General features: G+C 42.9%; 1 protein-coding gene across 1 annotated transcript in view; it reads right to left on the bottom strand.

Moving 5' to 3' along the window:
• The window catches only part of pamr1b (peptidase domain containing associated with muscle regeneration 1b), a 64,129-nt gene that overhangs the window by 16,277 nt on the left and 24,437 nt on the right, over positions 1 to 23,415 (bottom strand). The window contains exons 3-4 of the mRNA XM_029696663.1: positions 20,069 to 20,194; positions 16,398 to 16,512 (exon numbers count right to left, since the gene is read on the bottom strand). Coding sequence (XP_029552523.1) covers positions 16,398 to 16,512; positions 20,069 to 20,194 — 241 coding nt within the window. The remainder of the gene's footprint in view (positions 1 to 16,397; positions 16,513 to 20,068; positions 20,195 to 23,415) is intronic.

Below are 23,415 nucleotides of genomic sequence, written 5' to 3'. Positions count from 1 at the left end.
CTTAAAAGATTTAGATGCACTATTGTAAAGTGGTTGTTCCACTGGATATCATAAGGTGAATGCACCAATTTGTAAGTCGCTCTGGATAAGAGCGTCTGCTAAATGACTTAAATGTAAATGTAAATGTTTATGGATATAAATATGAACTTTATCGAACAAAACATACATGTATTTTGTAACATTGAGTCCTGGGAGTGTCATCTGATGAAGATCATCAAAGGTTAGTGATTCATTTTAGCTGTATTTCTGTTTTTAGTGACGCCTCTCCTTGCTTGGAAAATGGCTGTGTGGTTTTTCTTGTTAAGGTGATGTCCTAACATAATCTAATGTTTTGCTTTCACCGTAAAGCCTTTTTGAAATCAGACACTGTGGTTAGATTAAGGAGAATCGTATCTTTAAAATGGTGTATAATACCTGAATGTTTGAGAAATTTGAATTATGAGATTTTTGTTGTTTTGAATTTGCCGCCCTGCTATTTCACTGGCTGTACCGCGGGTGGGACGCTAGCGTCCCACATGGCCCATACTAGTTAACAGTCTGATGGCCTTGAGATAGAAGCTGTTTTTCAGTCCCTCGGTCCCAGCTTTGAGGCACCTGTACTGACCTCGCCTTCTGGATGATAACAGGCTGAATAGGCAGTGGCTCGGGTGGTTGATGTCCTTGATGATCTTTATGGCCTTCCTGTGACATTGGGTGCTGTAGGTGTCCTGGAGGGAGAGTAGTTTGCCACCGGTAATGCGTTGTGCAGACCACACCACCATCTGGAGAGCCTTGCAGTTGCCGTACCAGGCGGTGATACAGCCCGACAGGATGGTTTCAATTGTGCATCTGTAAAAGTTTGTGAAGGTTTTAGATGACAAGCCAAATTTCTTTAGCCACCTGAGGTTGAAGAGGCACTGTTGCGCCTTCTTCACCACACTGTCTGTGTATGTGGTCCATTTCAGTTTGACAGTGATATGTACGCCAAGGAACTTGAAGCTTTCCACCTTCCCCACTGTGGTCCCGTCGATGTAGACAGGGGGTGCACCCTCTGCTGTTTCCTGAAGTCCACGATTATCTCCTTTGTTTTGTTGACGTTGAGTGAGAGTTTTTTCCAGGCACCACACTCCCAAGCCCTCACCTCCTCCGTGTAGGCTGTTTCATCATCGTTGGTAATCAAGACTACTACTGTTGTGTCGTTTGCAAACTTGATGATTGAGTTGGAGGAGTGCTTGGCCATGCAGTCATGGGTGAACAGGGAGTACAGGAGGGGGCTGAGCACACACTCTTGTGGAGCCCCAGTGTTGAGGATCAGCGGAGTGCAGGTGATGTTTCCTACCTTCACCACCTGGGGGCGGCCCATCAGGAAGTCCAGGACCCAGTTGCACAGGGCGGGGTTCAGACCCAGGGCCTCGAGCTTAATGATGAGCTTGTAGGGTACTATGGTGTTGAATGCTGAGCTATAGTCAATAAACAGCATTCTTACATAGGTATTCCTCTTGTCCAGATGGGATAGGGCAGTGTGCAGAGAAATGGCGATTGCATCGTCTGTAGCTCTATTGGGGCAGTAAGCAAATTGAAGTGGGTCTAGGATGTCAGGTTCTTGACTTGTTTCTCAAAGCACTTCATGATGACAGAGGTCAGTGCTACGGGGCGATAGTCATTAAGTTCAGTTACCTTTGTCTTCTTGGGTACAGGAACAATGGTGGCCATGTTGAAGCATGTGGGGACAGCAGACTGGGATAGGGAGAGATTGAATATGCCCGTAAACACACCAGCCAGCTGGTCTGCACATGCTCTGAGGACACGGCTAGGGATGTCCATGTCGGTGGCACTGTGTTATCCTCAAAGCGTGCAAAGAATGTCTTTAGCCTGTCCAGAAGCAAGACATCGGTCTCGGCGATGTGGCTGGTTTTCCTTTTGTAGTCCGTGATTGTCTGTAGTCCCTGCCACATACGTCTCGTGTCTGAGACGTTGAATTGCGACTCCCCTTTATCTCTATACTGACGTTTAGCTTGTTTGATTGCCTTGCGGAGTGAATAACTACACTTTTTATATTCTGCCATATTACCAGTCACCTTGCCATGGTTAAATGCAGTGGTTCGCGCTTTCAGTTTCACGCGAATGCTACCATCTATCCACAGTTTCTGGTTAGGGTAGGTTTTAATAGTCACAGTGGGTACTACATCTCCTATACACTTCCTTGTAAATTCAGTCACCGTATCAGTGTATGTGTCTAGATTATTTTCGCAAGCTCCCTGGAACATATCCCAGTCCTTTGATATCAAAACAATCCTGAAGTGTGGATTCCGATTGGTCAGACCAGCGTTGAATAGTTCGAAGCATGGGTCCTTCCTGTTTGAGTTTCTGCCTATAGGACAGGAGGTGCAAGATGGAGTTGTGGTCAGATTTGCCAAAAGGGTGGGGGAGGGCCTGGTAAGCATTCTGGAAGATTAAATGGCAATGGTCGAGAGTCTTATCAGCGCACATAGTACAGTCGATATGTTGATAGCCTAGTCCTCAGATTTGCTTTGTTGAAATCCACAGCTACAATAAATGCAGCCTCAGGATATGTGGTTTCCAGTTTGCATAAATTCCAGTGAAGTTCTTTGAGGGCCGTCGATGTAACGGCTTGAGGTGGGATGTAAACGGCCGTGGCGATGATGGAGGATAATTCTCTTGGGAGATAATATGGTTGGCATTTAATTGTGAGGTATTCTAGGTCGGGTGAACAAAAGGACTTGAGTTCCTGTAGGTTTCTAGAATTACACCATAAGTTGTTAATCATGAAACAAACCCCTTCACCCTTCTGCTTCCCAGAGAGATATTTATTCCTGTCTGCGCCATGTACTGAGAATCCTGCTGGCTTTACCGACTCCGACAGAGTATCCAAAGTGAGCCATGATTCTGTTAAGTAAAGTATGTTACAGGCCCCGATGTCTCTCTGGAAAGAAATCCTTGCTCTAAGCTCATCGGAATTTTTTTTAATGAAATGTATGCATTCACTACTGTAAGTCGCTCTGGATAAGAGCGTCTGCTAAATGACAAAAATGTAAAATGTCATGTAAATGTTATCTTCTTTGGGAACGGGGGGCAATATTGAGTAGCTTGGATGAATAAGGTGCCCAGAGTAAACTGCCTGCTACTCAGGCCCAGAAACTAGAATATAGATATAATTAGTAGATGTGGATAGAAAACACTCTAAAGATTCCAACACTGTTAAAATAATGTCTGTGAGTAAAACAGAACTCATATGGCAGACAAAAACCTGAGACAAATCCCACCAAATCTGAGGTTTGTAGTTTTTTTAAGTGATTGCCTATCCAATATACTGTGTCTATGGATAGGCACTTCCTAAGGCCTCCACTAGATGTCAACAGTCTTTAGAACGTTGTTTCAGGCTTCTACTGTGAAAGGGGAGCGAATAAGAGCTGTTTGAACCAGGGGTCTGGCTGAAAGCCTTGAGTTGTTTATCGCGTGTGGCCGTGAGCGCGAGCTCCGTTCCCTTTCCTTTCTAAAGACAAAGGAATTGTCCGGTTGGAATATTATTGAAGATTTATGATAAAAACATCCTAAAGATTGACTATATACATCGTTTGACATGTTTCTACGAACTATAATGGAACTTATTTTACTTTTCGTCTGGACTTTGTGAGCGCACCATGTGCATTTGGATTACTGGACTAAACACGCGAACAAAAAGGAGGTATTTGGACATAAAGATTACCTTTATCGAACAAAACAAACATTTATTGTCTAACATGGAGAACTGGGAGTGCCATCAGATGAAGAGCATCAAAGGTAAGTGATTCATTTTAATGCTATTTCTGACTTTTGTGACACCTCTGGTTGGAAAATGGCTGTATGGTTTTCTGTGGCTAGGTGCTGACCTAACACAATCGCATGGTGTGCTTTTGCCGTAAAGCCTTTTTGAAATCTGACACAGCGGTTACATTAAGGAGAAGTTTATCTTTAATCGTATGTTAAACACTTGTATCTTTCATCAGTGTTTATGATGAGTATTTCTGTAATTTGATGTGGCTCTCTGCACTTTCACCGGATGTTTGTTTGAGACAATGCCTTTCTGAACATAACGCGCCAATTTCAAATGAGGTTTTTGGACATAAAGATGAACTTTATCGAACAAAACACATATTTATTGTCTAACATGGAGTCCTGGGAGTGCCATCCGGTGAAGATCATCAAAGGTTAGTGATTAATTTTAACCCTATTTCTGTCTTTTGTGACACCTCTCCTTCTTTGGAAAATGGCTGTATGGTTTTCTGTGGCTAGGCGCTGACCTAACATAATCGCATGGTGTGCTTTTGCTGTAAAGCCTTTTTGAAATCAGACACTGTGGCTGGATTAACAAGAAGTTTATCTTTAAAATGGTGTGTAATACTTGTATGTTTGAGGAATTTTAATTATGAGATTTCTGTTGTTTGAATTTGGCGCCCTGCAATTTCACTGGCTGTTGGCGATATCCCAGAGATGTTAACCAAAGACTGAACATTAGCGAGTAATATACTCGGAAGCGAAGGGTGGCGTGCGAGCCTACTAAGTCGAACCAGCAGGTCGCCTCGAGTGCCTCTCCTTGTTTTGGGGCGGTCTATGGAATAAGTTAAATTGCTCTAGAAGAGTGAACAAAGGATCTGCTCCAGGGAAGTCGTATTCCTGGTCGTAATGCTGGTAGTTGTTGTGAGTTACCACAACTCTAATATCCAATTGTTCTTCCTGGCTGTATGTAATAACACAAAACATTTCCTGAGCTAATAGTGTAAAAAATAGTACATAAAAAAATATATGCCATCTTTCTAAATCCACCTCATACTGGGGCCAAGTTTCACCTTCTAACAGGACAACGACCCGAAGCACACAGCCAAGACAAGGCAGGAATGGCTTCAGGACAAGTCTCTGAATGTCCCTGAGTGGCCCAGCCTGGGAGTGGACTTGAACCCGATCTAACATCTCTTGAGAGACCTGAAAATAGCTGTTTCACAACGCTCCCCATCCAACCTGACAGAGCTTGATAGGATCTGCAGAGAAGAATGGGAGAAACTCCCCAAATACAGGTGTGCCAAGCTTGTAGCGTCATACCCAAGAAGACTCAAGGCTGGAATCGCTGGCTACAAAGTACTGAGTAAAGGGTCTGAATACTTATGTAATTGTTATGTTTTTTTAATACATTTACAAACATTTCTACTAACCTGTTTTTGCTTTGTTAAGTGTGTGCAGATTGATGAGGGAAAATCTATTTAATAGATTTTAGAATAAGGCTGTAACATAACAAAATGTGGGAAAAAGTCAAGGGGTCTGAATACTTTCTGAATGCACTGTATATTCTGTCGAACTCCACACCTTGAATAAACTTGGAAACAGATATTTGTCTACAGCCAAAGTATTGCTAGTGAAAAAATGGCTGTTGACAAAGTATCTGTTCACTTGCAATGCCATTAAAAAGGTGGATATCTTCAGAAGCCAATTTTCACGGTTTGTTTTAGCTAGTCACTTATACCATTCAGTCATCCAGTTATTCTTCTGTTTAGTCCAGCCAGAAAGTTTTCATTGCAGTAGCCAGGCCTGGATTTTCCATATCAAACTAGTCAACAGGTTTCTCACTTGGCTCCACTCAAAAGTAATGGGAAGTAAACATCATGTAAATTGCTCATTACTGCACCACCCCACTTTACTCTGAGTTTTCCTGCTAGAGCCTTTGTTTTCCTGGAGCAGCCGTGAGAGGGAGTGCCTGCCTGGCTTTCTTGGCTCTGCCACTCTGGCTGGCATCATCTCACACCCCTGACTCTTTTACTACAGCCAGCAGGCGAGCAATGAACAGCAATCAGAGCCGTTGAGGATGTTAACGGCGCCAACGTGTGATTCCCTCACTTTGCACGACTCACTTCCTTTTAATGAAGGTGAGAATGGAATGTTTAGTTCTCTCTGGTTGCGGTGGAGGTGAAATCTGTTATGTCTTTTCACCAAGGCAACAGTGATCAGCGCTTTTTCATACTGTCATCTTTTTTCTGCTTCCTCGCCTGCGAACGAGATCAATGAAAAAAAGTAGACTCAGAGTCGTTATAAAAAATGTATCTGCAATGCTTTCAGCTGAGATCATAGCTGAGTCTAATGATGTCCAATTTGAGGCAACAACGCAACAATTGTTACTGCATGGAACTAATGGGACATTTGCAGGAGCTAAGAGGAAAAATGGAAAATATAATGCCACAAGTGTTAGTAACACAGGCTACAAAAACAGAACATATTTTAGCCTTCAATTTCAACAAGGACAGATGTTTGAGTTAACATATGTCGAGCTATAGAAAAACAGATATATTAATAGTCAAGGTTTAGCACTATTAGAAATATTTTAAGGATATCTGTTCACCCCAACTTTAAGAGTCAATTTGCACTTAACACTCTCCCATTGCTTTCCATGAAGCAGATATCCAAACAGTTTAAGTACCTCGTATATTTTGAACCCAGCGAGAAGTATATGGTACTATACAATACAATTTATACATCTATGTTGTGATGCCCGTAAACATCTCATCTCATTCTTTATAATCAGTGATCATCTGCAAACTTCCATGTGTGACTGACTGTATTAACACTGGTCTGATTGAAAGTCATTGACTGTAACTTGTTGATGTGTCGTTGATGTATGATTACTTATTAACTCAAACAGTCACATTGCCAAGCTAAATAGTATGATTGGTGAATATACTACTGTCAACTCCTAGCGTTCCTTGTGAATTCTCAGTGAATTTACACTATAAGGTCGTCCAGAAACCAGAGGTCTGTGTGGCTTCAGGGCCTCTTTTAATGAGAGTTAAAGTGAATAGCATAATTGGTGAGAGACACATTGGTATACAGTGCCTTCGGAAAGTATTCACACCCCTTGACCTTTTCCACATTTTGTTAGGTTACAGCCTTATTCTAAAATTGATCAACTCGTTTTTCCCCCTACACACAAAACCCCACAAGGTTTTTAGAAAAGTGTGCTAATTTATAAAAATAATACTTTACTCAGTGCTTTGTTGATGCACCTTTGACAGCGATTACAGTCTTGAGTCTTCTTGGGTGTGATGATGCTACATACTTGGCACACGTGTATTTGGGTAGTTTTTCCCATTCTTCTCTGCAGATCCTCTCAAGCTCTGTCAGGTTGGATGGGGAATATCGCTGCACAGCTTTTTCAGGACTCTTCAGAGATGTTCAATCAGGTTTAAGTCTGTGCCACTCAAGGACATTCAGAGACTTGTCCCGAAGCCGCTCCTGCATTGTCTTGGCTGTGTGCTTAGGGTTGTTGTACTGTTGGAAGGTGAACCTTCGCCACCAGTCTGAGGTCCTGAGAGCTCTGGAGCAGGTTTTAATCAAGGATCTCTCTCTACTTTGCTCAGTTCATCTTTGCCTCGATCCTTATTAGTCTCCCAGTCTCTGCCGCTGAAAAGAGATGGTGCCAGGTTTCCTCCAGACGTGACGCTTGGCATTCAGGCCAAAGAGTTCAATCTTGGTTTCATCAGACCAGACTATCTTGTTTCTCATGGTCTGAGAGACTTTAGGTGCCTTTTGGAAAACTCAAAGCGAGCTGTCATGTGCCATTTACTGAGGAATGTCTTCTGATGGCCACTCTACCATAAATGCCTTATTTGTGGAGTGCTGCAGAGATTGTTGTCCTTCTGGAAGATTCTCCCATCTCCACAGAGGAACTCTAGAGCGCTGTCAGAGTGACCATCGGGTTCTTGGTCACCTTCCTGACCAAGGTCCTTCTCCCCCAATTGCTCAGATCTAGGAAGAGTCTTGGTGGTTCCAAACATCCTCAAGAATGATGGAGGCCACTGTGTTCTTGGGGACCTTCAATGCTGCAGAAATGTTTTGGTACCTTTTCCCAGATCTGTGCCTCGACACAATCCTGTCTTGGAGCTCTACGGACAATTCCTTCAACCTCATTGCCTCGTTTTTGCTCTGACATGCACTGTCAACTGTGGGACCTTACAGTATATAGACAGGTGTGTGCCTTTCCAATAATGTCCAATCACTTTAGTTTACCACAGGTGAACTCCAATCAAGTTGTAGAAACAGCTCAAGGATGATCAATGAAAACATGATGCACCTGGGCTCTATTTCGAGTCTCATAGCAAAGGGTCTGAATACTTATGTAAATAAGGTATTTCTGTTTTTAGTTATTTTTAATTTGCAAACATTTCTAAAAACCTGTCGTTGTGGGGTATTGTGTGTAGATTGTTGAAGAATTCATTTTAAAATAAGGCTGTAATGTCACAAAATGTGGGAAAAGTCAAGGAGTCTGAATATTTTCCAAAGGCACTGTATATATCCGTTTAATGAATGAGCTGCTTGGTTTAATGGTATGACAGCACTGTGACTGACTCCAGCTGGAACCTGGACAGGGAATTACAGAAAACAAGGGTTTGGATGGAGGAGTGTAAGTTAACATTCAGCTCTAACAGAATAAGATGAAAAAGAATGGGGAGTATCTCTTGGCTCTTCTCTATAGTGGTAGATTTAACCCTTATACTATCAACATATTTCATACAGATGGATTACCATTGAGTAATTTTGACCCTAAGAAGAAACTATTGGAAAAAGCAACAATCAAAATATCAACTTGATTCTCATCAAAACATCATTAGACATGTTGTGTTATCAAAAATATATAAAAAAAGACCAAAACAGACATATTCTTAACATTCCTTCAATAATGTGCAGCTTTTTCCTAAAGTACATTCCACATAAGTACTAAAAAGCTGATTTAAAATCATACTAATTGTCATATTTTATGTGGTAAAAATGTCTGCCATTTAAAGGGGCAGTACACCAATATATGAAATATACTTCATTTTAGTGACAAAAAGTGATTCATCCATTTAGCCTGAGAGGCAATGGAGAAAAATATGGCTTAGTTGTATTTATTTTCTTACCCCACAACCAGCAGTAGCATCGCTGCTAGTGAAACAATGGGAATGGTAAGGCTTGTATGGTAGGATGTGTAAGGCTCTGCTTTTCTTTCCTAGTCAACCTTGTGTTCTTTTTCTTTGTGTTCTTGAACGTAGCCCTGTTTCTTTGTGTTCTGGAACGTAGCCCTGTCTTTCATTTTTGTTCATTGATTTCACCTGTGGTCGTTTCTCACCTGGTCTCATCAGCTCCCTATTTAGTTCAGTTCTTTCTGTTTGTATAGTTGTGAGGTATTGTTTTGTTTTTGACTGCCTACCTGTGTTTGACCATTGCCTGCGACCACAATTCCTGCCTTCTGCAAAGGTGTAATAAACATCTGCCGCGCTCTGCGCAAGAATCTACATATTTTTCTCCCTGAGTATTCATTACAGAATACCGCACCTAAAAACAGAATGGATTCAGCGGAGCTACAGCAGTGCCTAACCCAGCAAGAGGAGCTTATGGAGGAAATGTTCCATCTTCTCTGCCAGCCTATCCCTACTCCTCCGATGCCAGGTATCGTAACCCATAGCACTCCTTCGTTCACACCCATGCCTGGAACATATAACGGTTCACCTGGGAAATGTCAGGGATTTCTGATGCAATGCAGCAAATACATTGAGCACAACCCCACTAACTTCGCCACCGACAACAGCAGGGTGGATTTTGTGTCTCTACTCACAGGCAAAGCCCTGGATTGGGCCACTGCCATATGGACTGCCAACAGCACAGAACTCGGATCCGAGACCCATTTTCACACGCTCTTCAAAGATGTATTCGATCACTCTCCCTCCGGTCGTCCTATAGGAGACCTCATAGAACTTCAACAAGGTTGCAATTCAGCTGCTGAGTATGCCCTCGAGTTCTGCACCACGGCTGCAGGGAGTTGATGGAATGAGGCTGCTTTACTTACCGTCTACCAAAGAGGGCTCAACAGGGAACTTCAGGCGGAGCTGGCATGTAGAGGTCACCTTCAGGATTTAAATCAATACATTCATATCTCCATCGACCACCTCATCGCCGACTGCCGAAGAACTCTGCCACCCAGGAACCCGAAACCTTCTCTTTCCATGATTACGTCATCCTGTCTGAGTCTTCGAGCCCATGCAGTTGGGCCATGCTCCTCTCCCGTGTATCGAATGTCAAAACTGGATCCAAGAAGGGCTCTGCCTATACTGTGGTGGGAAAGATCATCTACTCAGCCATTACCCTGTTCGCCCCCCCACAGAGAGATAAGGGTCCCTCCGCTGCCATGCAGGTAGGCGTGTTCTTATTTCTAAATATCTCCCAGAAGCAATTCTCCATCACAATACATCACAGAGTATTGATAACCTTGAAGGGGGTTACCAAGGACATAGAAGGCTGACAGATTCAGGAGCAGCAAGTAATTTTATCGATCGCCAGCTAGTAAAAGAGCTTGACATTGATCTAACACCTGTGACCCCTCCCTTAAGGATTAACACCCTGGACAGGCAGCCATTGGGCATGCACCTGACACAGAGCGTCACCCTCCAGATTGGAATCTTCCACATGGAAACCATTCAACTCTCATCCTTGGACACCCTCATTGTCGTCACGACCCTGCAATGTCTTAAGCAAAACCAAGGCCTCCACTCTTCCACCACATCGCCCAGGAGACTGTGCTATTGACTTACTCCCTGGAGTGTCCCCACCGATGGGCCGTGTTTACCCCCTATCTATCCCGGAAAATGAGGCAATGGAGAACTACATTGATGTTTCATTCATCCTTCTTCCCCGGCTGCATCCAGCTTCTTTTTTTGGAAAAAAGGACTGGTCTCCGTCCATGTATTGAATGACGTCATGGCCAAGAACCATTTCCCTCTTCCTCTGATCCCAGTGTCCCTTGAACAAGTGGGCCGCGCCAACATCTATACTAAACTCGACCTGTGAAGTGCATATAACCTTGTTCGTATACGTGGAGGCGACGAATGGAAGACGGCCTTCATCACCACTCAAGGGCACCACGAATACCTGGTCATGCCTTACGAACGCTCCCACCGTCTTCTAATCCTTTATGAATGAGGTTTTATAGGATATGATCAACCGCTTTCTCATCATCTAGATTGATGACATCCTGATTTACTCCTACTCCCTGAAGGAGCACACACAGCATGTGTAAAATGTTCTTCAACGGCTCCTTGATCATAACCTTTTATGTGAAGACTGAAAAGAGCACCTTCCATGTAACCTCGGTAAACTTCCTCGGCCTCGTACTGACACCTGGAAGGGTCAGCATGGATGAGAACAAAGTCACCGCTGTCAGTAATTGGCCCAAACCCACCACCATTAACCTCACTAGGGCAATTTCACCTGGCCAACATCCAGTGAAATTGCAAAGCGCCAAATTCAAAAACAGAAATACTCATTATAAAAATTCATGAAACATACAAGTGTTATACATGGGTTTAAAGATTAACTTCTTGTTAATCCAACCACGGTGTCAGATTTCAAAAAGGCTTTACGGCGAAAGCATACCATGCGATTATCTGAGAAAAGCGCCCAGCAGACAAATCATTACAAACAGTTAGCAGCCAAAGAGAGGAGTAACAAAAGTCAGAAATAGCGATAGAATGTATCACTTACCTTTGATGATCTTCATATGTTTGCACTCACAAGACTCCCATTTACTCAATAAATGTTTGTTTTGTTCGATCAAGTCCCTCTTTATATCAAAAAACCTCAGTTTTGTTAGCGCGTTTTGTTCAGTAAAACACTCTCAAACAACAGCCGGTGAAATTGCAGAGCGTGAAACTCAACAAAACAGAAATTCTCATAATAAACATACATAAAAGACAAATGTTATACACCAGCTTAAAGATAAACTAATTCTTAATCCAGACTTCAAAAAGGCTTTACGGCGAAAGCAAACCAATGCGATTATGTTAGGACAGCACCTAGCCACAAAACACCATACAGACATTTTCCAGCCACGGAGAGGACTCACAAAAGTCAGAAATATTGATTAAATGAATCACTTACCTTTGATCTTCATCTGGTGGCACTCCCAGGACTCCATGTTAGACAATAAATGTTTGTTTAGATCGATAATGTCCCTCTTTATGTCCAAAAACCTCCATTTTGTTGGTGCGTTTAGTTCAGTAATCCAAAGGCACAAAGCGTGCTCTCAACATCCAGACGAAGTCAAAAAAGTACAATACAAGTTTGTAGAAACATATCAAACGATGTTTAAAATCAATCCTCAGATTGTTTTTGTCATAAATAATCAATATTTCAACCGGACCAAAGCACTCCCGATCGCGCACTCGACTCATGTCTGGACATTTCCACTGTCCACTCATTGAAAGTGCTGTATCGCCCTCATTTTTCAGAGTAAAAGCCTGAAACAATGCCTAAAGACTGGCCACATGTAGAAGAAGCCATAGAGATCATGAACTGGGTCCTAAGTCTTTGTATGGTGGATAGGCTTTCAATGGAAAAACAGCCTTTCAAAATAATAGTACTTCCTGGATGGACTTTCCTCAGGTTTTCGCCTGCCATATCAGTTCTGTTACACTCACAGACATTATTTTAACAGTTTTGGAAACTGTAGTGTTTTCTATCCAAATCTACCAATTATATGCATATCCCAGCTTCTGGGCCTGAGTAGTAGGCAGTTTAATTTGGGCATGCTTTTCATCCAAAATTCTGAATGCTGCCCCCTACCCTAGTGAAGTTAAGGAACTCCAACGTTTAATTGGGTTCTCCAACTTCTATTGCCGGTTCATTCGGAACTTCAGTTCTATGGCTGCTCCCCTCACTGCCCTTACCAGCCAAAAGACCCGGACCCTTCAATGGACTGGTACTGCCTTGACTGCATTCAACAACTTGAAACACCTCTTCACCTCAGCTCCTGTCCTTCGCCAACCTGATCCGAGGTGGATGCCTCCAAAGTAGGAGCCATACTCTCTCAGCGGGTGGGAACACCTCCCAAATCACATCCCTGTACCTTCTTTTCCAGGAAGTTATCCCCCGCTGAGAGGAATTAGGATGTGGGGAACAGAGAACTCCTCACCATCAAGCTGGCCCTCGAGGAGTGGCGCCACTGGTTGGAGAGCGCACAACATCCCTTTCTCGTCCTAGCAGATCATCGTAATCTGGACTATATCAGAGAGGCCAAGAGGTTAAACTCCAAACAAGCCCGCTGGGCTCTCTTCACATGCTTCCATTTTCATGTTACTTACATCCCTGGAAAGAAAAACGTAAAAGCTGATGCACTCTCCTGCCAGTTTGACCTTCCGACCAATAACTCAGACCCTACACCCATTCTTCTTTCCTCTTGCATTACGGGACCGGTACAGTAGGAGGTTCACTCTGCCATACAAGAAGCCATAACCTCAGACCCGGCTCCTCCTTTGACACCAGCTGGAAAGAGTTACATACCAGCAGCTGTTAGATCCCAACTGATGCAATGGTGTCACATGTCCTTGGGGTCAGGACATCCGGGCATTACACGAACCACCGAACTTCTAGCCCTGAAGTTCTGGTGGTCCTCACTGGCATCCGACGTAAGGGATTATGCACTCTCCTGTCCAGTCTGCGCCCAAACCAAAATCCCTCGTCATCTCCCTTCCGGGAAGCTTCAACCTTTGCCAATCCCTCACAGACCCTGGTCCCACATAGCTGTTGACTTGTTCACAGACCTTCCTGAATCCTCTAACACCACCATCCTTGACATAGTAGACCGTTTTTCAAAAATGTGTTGTCTGGTTCCTCTTCCTCATCTACCTAATGCCATGGAATTGGCGGAGTGTATATTCCAGCAGGTGTTCCGTCTGTATGGATTCCGGAGGACATCGTCTCTGACCGCGGGCCCCAGTTTGTCTCCCGGGTGTGGCGAGCCTTCTGTGACTGACTGGGGGTCACCCTCAGCCTCTCCTCCGTGTACCAACCCCAGACAAATGGGCAGACGGAAGACCTGAACCAAGAAATGGGGAAGTACCTCCGCCAACAATGTTTTGCCTCTCATTTTACATTTAGTCATTTAGCAGACACTCTTATCCAGAGCGACTTACAGTAGTGAATACATACATTTCATGCATTAATCGAACCCACAACCCTGGCGTTGCACACACCATGCTGGCGTTGCAAACACCATGCTCTACCAACTGAGCCACAGGGAAGGCCTAGGCCGAATATGCTCAGAACTCACTCATGCACTCATCCCTCCGCCTTACTCCGTTTCAGTGTGTCCTTGGTTACCAACCCCCCCATGTTTCCCTGGGAGGCGGAGCCTGGTACTGTCCCAGCTGTCGACGACTGGTTTCGGCGTGGTGAGCGGGTATGAGAGACCGCTCACCGGCATCTGCAGGAAGCCTCTAATACTCATAAACACTTTGCCGACAGACGCCGACAACCTACGCCACTCTTTCACCCTGGACAGCATGTTTTTTTGTGTGTTTTTTAACCTTTATTTAACTAGGCAAGTCAGTGAAGAACAAATTCTTATTTACAATGATGGCCTAGGAGCAGTGGGTTAACTGCCTTGTTCAGGGGCAGAATGACAGATTTGTACCTTGTCAGCTCGGGGATCCAGAGAAATCTACATTCAAATAAAATTCCTATCTATCAAATTACTATAGAAGAAATTAGGTGTTTTTGCCTGGGGTCAAAATGACCCCAAAGGACTTGGATTTTAAAGTCCATATTGATACAGCAACACTAAACACTGATTTAGATGTATTAAGAAACAGTTGATTGACAAAGTCATGAACATTTTGAATAATTTAATAAACAGAGCCAGACTATTGCATGTGGGGCCCCTGGGCACCCCAAAAAATATTATTTGGTAATCCGTTTACTGCAACTTACTGCATTTCATGAGGCTAAGAGAAAATGTTGCAGTTTTAAAGCTAAGCTTTCCTACAATTCTACACTTTTTGCATTGGGGAAAATATTTTTTTGTTGTTGCTGATCTCATGCTTTTGTTCACAATTTGCCATGAGGTTGCGAGATTGCTGTAGTTTTTAAAGCACATTTTCAGCTATACTACACATTTTGTCATGAAGCTGAGAGAAAATGTTGCAGTTTTCAAGTTACTTTCCTGAAATTCTACATCATGTGCTATCTGGGGGCCCCCTGACGGGCACTGCATGCCCGGTCGGTAATCTGGCCCTGTGAATAAACCACCTTTGGGTTATTATCCAAAATATGCCTCTGGGGTCAAAATGACCCCAGTCGGGAGATGAGGGTTAAGATATTTGACTCGACATACAAAGGAGAACAGTGGAATGACGTCATATTTTACATCAGACTTTTTCACAATAGCAAGTTCCCCCATTGTTGTTAAAGTCTCTTACGGGCCGAACATCTCAGGGCTCTAAAGGTATAGCTGTGCAGCGTGTGTTGCTGTGTAACTCGATTGGTATATTGTCCATGAGGAGTGTGAAGTGAGAGTCAACATTACTGGTATAAATTATAGGGATGTAGCCAAGAGTAGTGAATAATACATGCAAAATGGCTCAGCCAGTAAGGTTTCGCTGGCTGATGCCAAAGCGTATAACTTCAACTATGAGCGCAACAACATGAAACAGAGAGGACCACTATTTATTGATGGTCTCTGTGGCTTGTATGTCATAATGGACACAAACAGCAGTATAAGGCCCTATTGCTTCATTTTAGGAGATGATTTATGAATCTCTATCTGTCGATAAACCATATTGCGCAACTGTTTTTTCTGCTATGCTTGCAGATCCATTTGTCATCAGATCATGGATTTGGCCTAGCTGTCTGAGCTTGTCACGGTTGTGTAGTTTAACATGGCGCTTTATGTGTAAGGGAAAAATATTATCAATCTTAGAAAAAAGGGTTCTAAAATGGTTCTTCATCTGTCCCCAACCCAAAAAGGTAGAACCCTTTTGGGTTCCATGTAGAACCGTTTGTGAAAAGGAAAAGAGTTCTACCTGGAACCAAAAAGGGTTCTCCAAAGGATTCTCCTATGGGGACCCTTATGGGTTCTAGACAGCACTTTTTTTTCCTAAGAGTGTATTGTTCTGTTTATTTCAGCACACAAAGCTATTAATTGTATGTACTACGTATTGTGCCAACAGACTGAATGCAGCTCAATGTTCAATGCGGCTTTTTTTTTCTTCGTAAAAGCCTTCAAATAAAATGCTGGAGAAAATACAAAGTTATCAAATGAGTGAAATGCAATTACTTTTATTCAAGAATAGGAGTGGTTTCCAATCTGTGGTCTAGACTCACATTGGTGCATGACCTACCTCTCAAAGAATTGTGAAAACTGAAATGAAATGGGTCAGGTATTAATAACTATTACAGACGGTCACCAGAGAGGCCAAAGTATAGCCCTTTCATGTCAAGTGAAAATATGACAAAGTGAACATTATAACTAGCTGTCATTCAGTTACACCAGGCTTTGGCTCAGTGGACTAACTCTGTCTTGAGGTTAAGAGACAACTCAGGTCAGATACACCGTTGGTCATACCCACCTGAAGTCGATGGTGAATCGTGGGTCCACCTGAACTGTCCATTCACAGCGAGCGTTGGTGGGGTAACTTTCCAGGACTATGTGGCCCTGACGTTTACGGATCACTCCTCCACACTCTATAAACAGGAACAAAACCATTTAGAGCTCATATTTTACATGATTATGCAATGCAATCAGCTTTTTATTTATTTGTGTAATTATATGTTTCATTATAATTAAATCATTGTGTTGTTGTGTAGCTCATACTTTAGTAAATATTGAGTATGTGCACACCCCTTCAAACTAGTGGATTCAGCTATTTCAGCCACATCCGTTACCGACAAGTGTATAAAATCTAGCACACATCCATGCAATCTCCATAGACAAACATTGGCAGTAGAATTGCCTAAAGGAAGAGCTCAGTGACTTTCAACGTGACACCGTCACAAGTCAGTTCATAAAATGTCTGCCCTGCTGGAGCTTCCCTGGTCAACTGAAAGTGCTGTTATTGTGAAATGAATATGTTTAGGAGCAACAATGGCTCAGCTGCCAAGTGGTAGGCCACACAAGCTCACAGAACGGGACCGCTGAGTGCTGAAGCGCGGAGCGTGTAAAAACCATCTGTCCTCGGTTGCTACACTTACTACCGAGTTCCAAACTGCCTCTGGAAGCAACATCTGCCCAATAACTGTTTGTCAAGAGCTTCATGAAATGGGTTTCCATGGCCAAGCAGCTGCACACAAGCCTAAGATTACCGTGCGCAATGCAGGCGTTGGCTGGAGTGTTGTAAAGCTCGCCGCGATTGGACTCTGGAGCAGTGAAACACGTTTTCTGGAGTGATGAATCACGCTTCACCATCTAGAAGTCCGACGGACGAATCTGGGTTTGGTAGATGCCAGGAGAACGCTACTTGCCCCAATGCATAGTGACAACTGTAAAGTTTGATGGAGGAGAAATAATGGGTCTGGGGCTGTTTTTCATGGTGCGTGCTAGGCCAATTAGTTCCAGTGAATGGAAACCTTAATGCTATAGCATATAATGACATTCTAGACGATTCTGTGCTTCCAGCTTTGTGGCAAGAGTTTGGGGAAGGCCTTTCCTGTTTCATCATCACAATGCCCCCGTGCACAAAGTGAGGTCCATACAGAATATTTTTTTGTTGTTGAGATCGGTGTTGAAGAACTTGACTAGCCTTCACAGAGACCTGACCTCAACCCCATTCAACACCTTTGAGATGAATTGGAACGCCGACTGCGAGCCAGGCCTAATCGCCCAACATCAGTGCCCGACCTCACTAATGCTCTTGTGGCTGAATGGAAGCAAGTCCCCGCAGCAATGTTCCAACATCTAGTGGAAAGCCTTCCCAGAAGAGTGGAGGCTGTTATAGCAGCAAATGGGGGACCAACTCCATATTAATGCCCAAGATTTTGGAATGAGATGTTTGATGAGCAGGTGTCCACTCACCACATACTTGTGGTCATGTAGTGTACAGTCGTGGCCAAAAGTTTTGAGAATGACACATATTAATTTTCACAAAGTTTGCTGCTTCAGTGTCTTTAGATATTTTTGTCAGATGCTACTATGGAATACTGAAGTATAATTACAAGCATTTCAGTGTCAAAGGCTTTTATTGACAATTACATGAAGTTGATTCAAAGAGTCAATATTTGCAGTGTTGACCCTTCTTTTTCAAGACCTCTGAAATCCACCCTGGCATGCTGTTAATTACCTTCTGGGCCACATCCTGACTGATGGCAGCCCATTCTTGCATAATCGATACTTGGAGTTGGTCAGAAGTTGTGGGTTTTCGTTTGTCTACCTGCCTCTTGAGGCTTGACCACAAGTTCTCAATGGGATTAAGATCTGAGGAGTTTCCTGGCCATGGACCCAAAATATCGATGTTTTGTTCCCGAAGCCACTTAGTTATCACTTTTGCCTTATGGCAAGGGGCTCTATCAAGCTGGAAAAGGCATTGTTCGTCACCAAACTGTTCCTGGATGGTTGGGAGAAGTTGCTCTCGGAGGATGTGTTGGTACCATTCTTTATTCATGGCTGTGTTCTTAGGCAAAAGTGTGAGTGAGCCCACTCCCTTGGCTGAGAAGCAGCCCCACACATGAATGGCCTCAGGATGCTTTACTGTTGGCATGACACAGGACTGATGGTAGCACTCACCTTGTCTTCTCCGGACAAGCTTTTTTACGGATGCCCCAAACAATCGGAAAGGGGATTCATCAGAGAAAATGACTTTACCCCAGTCCTCAGCAGTCCAATCCCTGTACCTTTTGCAGAATATCAGTCTGTCCCTGATGTTTTTCCTGGAGAGAAGTGGCTTCTTTGCTGCCCTTCTTGACACCAGGCCATCCTCCAAAAGTCTTCGCCTCACTGTGTGTGTAGATGCACTCACACCTGCCTGCTGTCATTCCTGAGCAAGCTCTGTACTGGTGGTGCCCCGATCCCACAGCTGAATAAACTTTAGGAGACGGTCCTGGTGCTTGCTGGACTTTCATGGGCGCACTGAAGCCTTCTTCACAACAATTGAACCACTCTCCTTGAAGTTCTTGATGATCCGATAAATGGTTGATTTAGGTGTAATCTTACTGGCAGCAATATCACTGCCTGTGAAGCTCTTTTTGTGCAAAGCAATGATGATGGGACGTGTTTCCTTGCAGGTGACCATGTTTGACAGAGAAAGAACAATGATTCCAAGCACCACCCTCCTTTTGAAGCTTCCAGTCTGTTATTCGAACTCAATCAGCATGACAGAGTGATCTCCAGCCTTGTCCTCGTCAACACTCACACCTGTGTTAATGAGAGAATCACTGACATCATGTCAGCTGGTCCTTTTGTGGCAGGGCTGAAATGCAGTGGATATGTTTTTGGGGGATTCAGTTCATTTGCATGGCAAAGAGGTACTATGCAATTAATCTGATCACTCTTCATAACATTCTGGAGTATATCCAAATTGCCATCATACAAACTGAGGCAGCAGATTGTGAAAATTAATATTTGTGTCATTCTCAAAACTTTTGGCCACGACTGTTTATATAATTGCCATCTAAAGTTGAGTAATAGCATGATAGTAACCAGTTACAGAGTAACAACATGGCATACATTAGGAAAAATACACTTCAAACGGGAGACAAATGAAGAATGCAGGCTGGTAAAAGTAAACAAAATGCACATTAACCACAGGCCTGCAGCCAAGCGCCACAAATACATGCCAAGTTTCTGCTGTTGATGAAAATACATTTTTTTCTGTGCCTGATAGCTTGTTATGCTATTTGCTTATTGTGAAAGCTATGCTTTCTCTAGAAATTATATTGTGAGATTCCAGGATGTTGACTAACACTATTTTGACTTTTCAGCTCCTTGAATGGAAAATCTATGAGACAATTAGCTCTCATCCACGCAAAATACTGTTGTGCCAGAATTGTCTCCTATAGTAATTGGTATATACTGCACTGTAGGTACAGTATGATATATGCCTATATAGAGGCATGGAAAGGAAGCGAGTTGAAGTTACTTATAACCCTGATACAAGGTCAGATATTCTTTCATCCCCATAATGGTTTTGGTTGGAACTGGGGGAATAAAGTAATCTGATCCTAGATCTGTGGTCAAGGGCACATTTTACCCGTAGCGATGGTAGGAGGTTATGTGGGTAGAGGAATATGTGAGAATGAGTGTACTCACTCAAGCAGTCACCGCCTGACCAGCCGGGTCGACACTCAGCACAGTACTTCCCCTTGACATAGAAATCATCTCTGGGGCCCCACGTCCCGTTGTTACACCGCTTACAGTTCTCAAATATGCTGCATCCTAAGTGAGAGAGAAGAAGAGAGGGGAGTAAGAGAGACAAAGACTGAGAGGTTAGATAGAAAGAAAGATGGAGCCGGCACAGCATCAAGTAGAAAGTGCTGACTGAAAACTGAAACGTCTGAAACCTCTTCACCATACAGTACCTTCAGAAGGTATTCATACCCTTGACTTATTCCACATTTTGTTGTTTTACAGCCTGAATGTAAAATATATTAAATATATATATTTCTCACCCATCTACACCCACTATCCCATAATGACAAAATGAAAACATGTTTTTAGTAACATTTGCTAATTTATTGAAAATTAAATACAGACATATCTCATTTGCATAGGTATTCACACCCCTTTGCTATGACACTCCAAATTGAGCTCAGGTGCATCCAATTTCCTTTGATCATCCTTGAGACGTCACTACGACTTGGAGTACACCTGTGTCCAATTTAATTGTTTGGACATGATTTAGAAAGAAACACACCTGTCTATATAAAGTCTCATATGTCAGAGCATAAACTATACCAGAGGAACTGTCCTTAGATCTCTGAGATAGAATTGGTGATGAGACATACTACATATGGGGAAGGGTATTAAACACTATCTAGAGTGTTGAAAGGTTCCAAGAGTAAAGTGGTGTCCATCATTGGGAAATTTAAAAAAAATGGAATTACCCAGACTACCTAGTGCTGGCTGTCTGACCAAACTAAGGAACCGGGCAAGGAGGACCTTGGTCAGGGAGGTGACCAAAAACCCAATGAACACTCTGATAGACCTACAGAGTTCCTTGGCTGAGATGGGATAAACCTGCCAGAAGGACAACAGTTTCTACAGCACTTCATCAATCTGGGCTTCATGGGAGTGGCCAGACGGAAGCCATTCCTGAGAAAAAGGCACATGACAGCACGCCTGGAATTTGCAAAAAGGCATGTGAAAAACTGTGAGAGTATGTAACGGAAAATGTTATGTTTGTGCTTTTCTAATGACCAATTTCTGTGTTCATGGAAGTGACTGATTGAACTAATCCTTACTGTCAGTATCTGCAATTTGGCAGTATGCCCAGACCCTTGTTTTGAGAATGAAAGATATCTCAGTTTCAAGGTCTCAGCTTAGAGAGAAGAAGCCTAGAGAGAAATTGATCTGTCACATGCTTGAACCAGTATTGGTCGGTCACATAAAGGAAACAAACATTAATGATGAATTAATGATGAATGATGAATAAGCTAAATCATGCAAATATAACTTGTCTGCAGTATACAAGAGAACTTAAGGGACTGCCCTGGTAGAGCTCCTGACAGATGTGTACGATGGTGCAAAAATAGAAAAAAATTGAATAAAACTAACGAAACTAAACATAAAAAGAGAGGTTACCACAAGTCTTAAATCAAGTAATAGCACGAAGTGAATGTGATTGTGAGTTGCATGAGTGTAGTGAATGTGGATGTGAGAGTTGTGTGAGTGTGGAAATGATTAAGATTATTAAAATTGGGATAATAACAGGATTGAAATTTGGCTATTAAGCTGATTGAAATTTGGATCCATCAGTCCTTGTGTGTGTGTTCAAGTTCTATATATATTTTTGTTTTTTCTATTGTTACTTCATCAGATCTCTAGTAACCCATTATACTCTTCTTTACCAATTCCTCCTTCAGACATGTGTTCTATTCATACAGGGGTTTAGATATTTACGCTAGTTGTTCTATTTAACAGCATATTCAGGAATAGTACTGTCTCCTTTCATATCTCTCACATACACAGATTCCCTATATAATGTTACAGATCATAAATGCCTACAGACATCCACACCACTCATGTGCAAAGACATCACCATATCTATCTTCAACGGTTCTTTTTCTGCTACTTCCTATACATATAAAATAACACCACATGCTATTGGTAGTGGCTGCAGACACACATAGACACTTCTTAGGTATACGATTATGTGGTCTGAGCACTATGTCTGAAGAAAACAAGGCACAGCTCATCACCCGTCTAACACCATTCCTACCATGAAACATGGTGGGGGTAGCATCATGCTATGGGCATGCTTTTTAGCGGCAGGGTCTGGGAGACTGGTAAGTATAGAGGAAACAATGAATGGAGCCAAATACAGGCAAATCCCCAATGAGAAAGTGCTTCAGAGTGCAAACGACCTTAGACTGGGGGGGCCAAGATTTATGTTCCAACAGGACAATGACCCCAAGCATACAACCAATGTAACGCTCTAATAGTTTCAGAACAAGAATGTGAAAGTCATTGAGTGGCCCAGCCAAAACCCAGACTTGAATCCCATTGAAAATATGTGGAAAGACTTGAAGATTGCTGTTCACTGCCACTCCCCATCTAACTCAACAGAGCTTGAGATTCTGCAAGGAAGAATGGGAAAGAATCCCCAAATCCAGATGTGTAATGCTGATACTGGTAATCGCAGCCAAAGGTGTTTGTACAAAGTATTGACTCAGGGTTGTGAAATCATGCAAATTAGATATTTCTGTAATTAGTTTTCAATAAATGTTAGTTATGAATACTTTCTGAAGGTACTGTAAGTGTGATGTATTCAGTCACAGTCTTGGTTTACCCGTTCCCAATTACTATGGACAGTTTCAATCGGCCCCATACACCTACTGCATTCCCCTTAGTGCCTGTTAGCTCTTTACATCAGACCTGCTATACTCATCAGGCTCCTCTTCCACTGTAACAGGGTAACAGAACAGAAAAAACAGCTTCCTGAAATAGAAATGTCCAGAAAACCCCCAGAAGGACTGAGTTTCAGATAGGATATATTTTTACATTGGAGGTTCTATTGTGCTCTGTATTGCAGACATCCTGAGGACAGGCAGGGCGTCAGGGAGACGGACATCAGAGACACAGCAGCAGGACATATAAACACCAACAGGTATCAGTGTAAACATCAAATGACTTCACCATGTCTCCTCCACTGTCTACATGCAGTACACTCAGGATAGAGAGGGATGGAAAAGGGTTTACTGTATGGGATTTACAGGAAAAGTCCTTTATAAGTGCATACTTCAGCCTTTTATTCTAAAAATGCTTGTTCAAGTATGAATTTGTTCATAAGCAGTTGTTATATCTATAGGCTTACAAGAAAATGTGAGTACATTTCCAGGAGATGGAGAACAACAAGATGTGAGGTGTGTGTGTGTGCATACATGCGCGCATGTGCATCTTATGAATAGGACACCCAGCTGTGATCCCTCACGCCTGTG

Source organism: Salmo trutta, chromosome 17, assembly GCF_901001165.1.
Source record: "Salmo trutta chromosome 17, fSalTru1.1, whole genome shotgun sequence".
Classification (NCBI taxonomy): Eukaryota; Metazoa; Chordata; class Actinopteri; order Salmoniformes; family Salmonidae; genus Salmo; species Salmo trutta.
The sequence above is the reverse complement of the archived record's forward strand: the minus strand, read 5'-3'. Positions and strand labels throughout refer to the sequence as shown.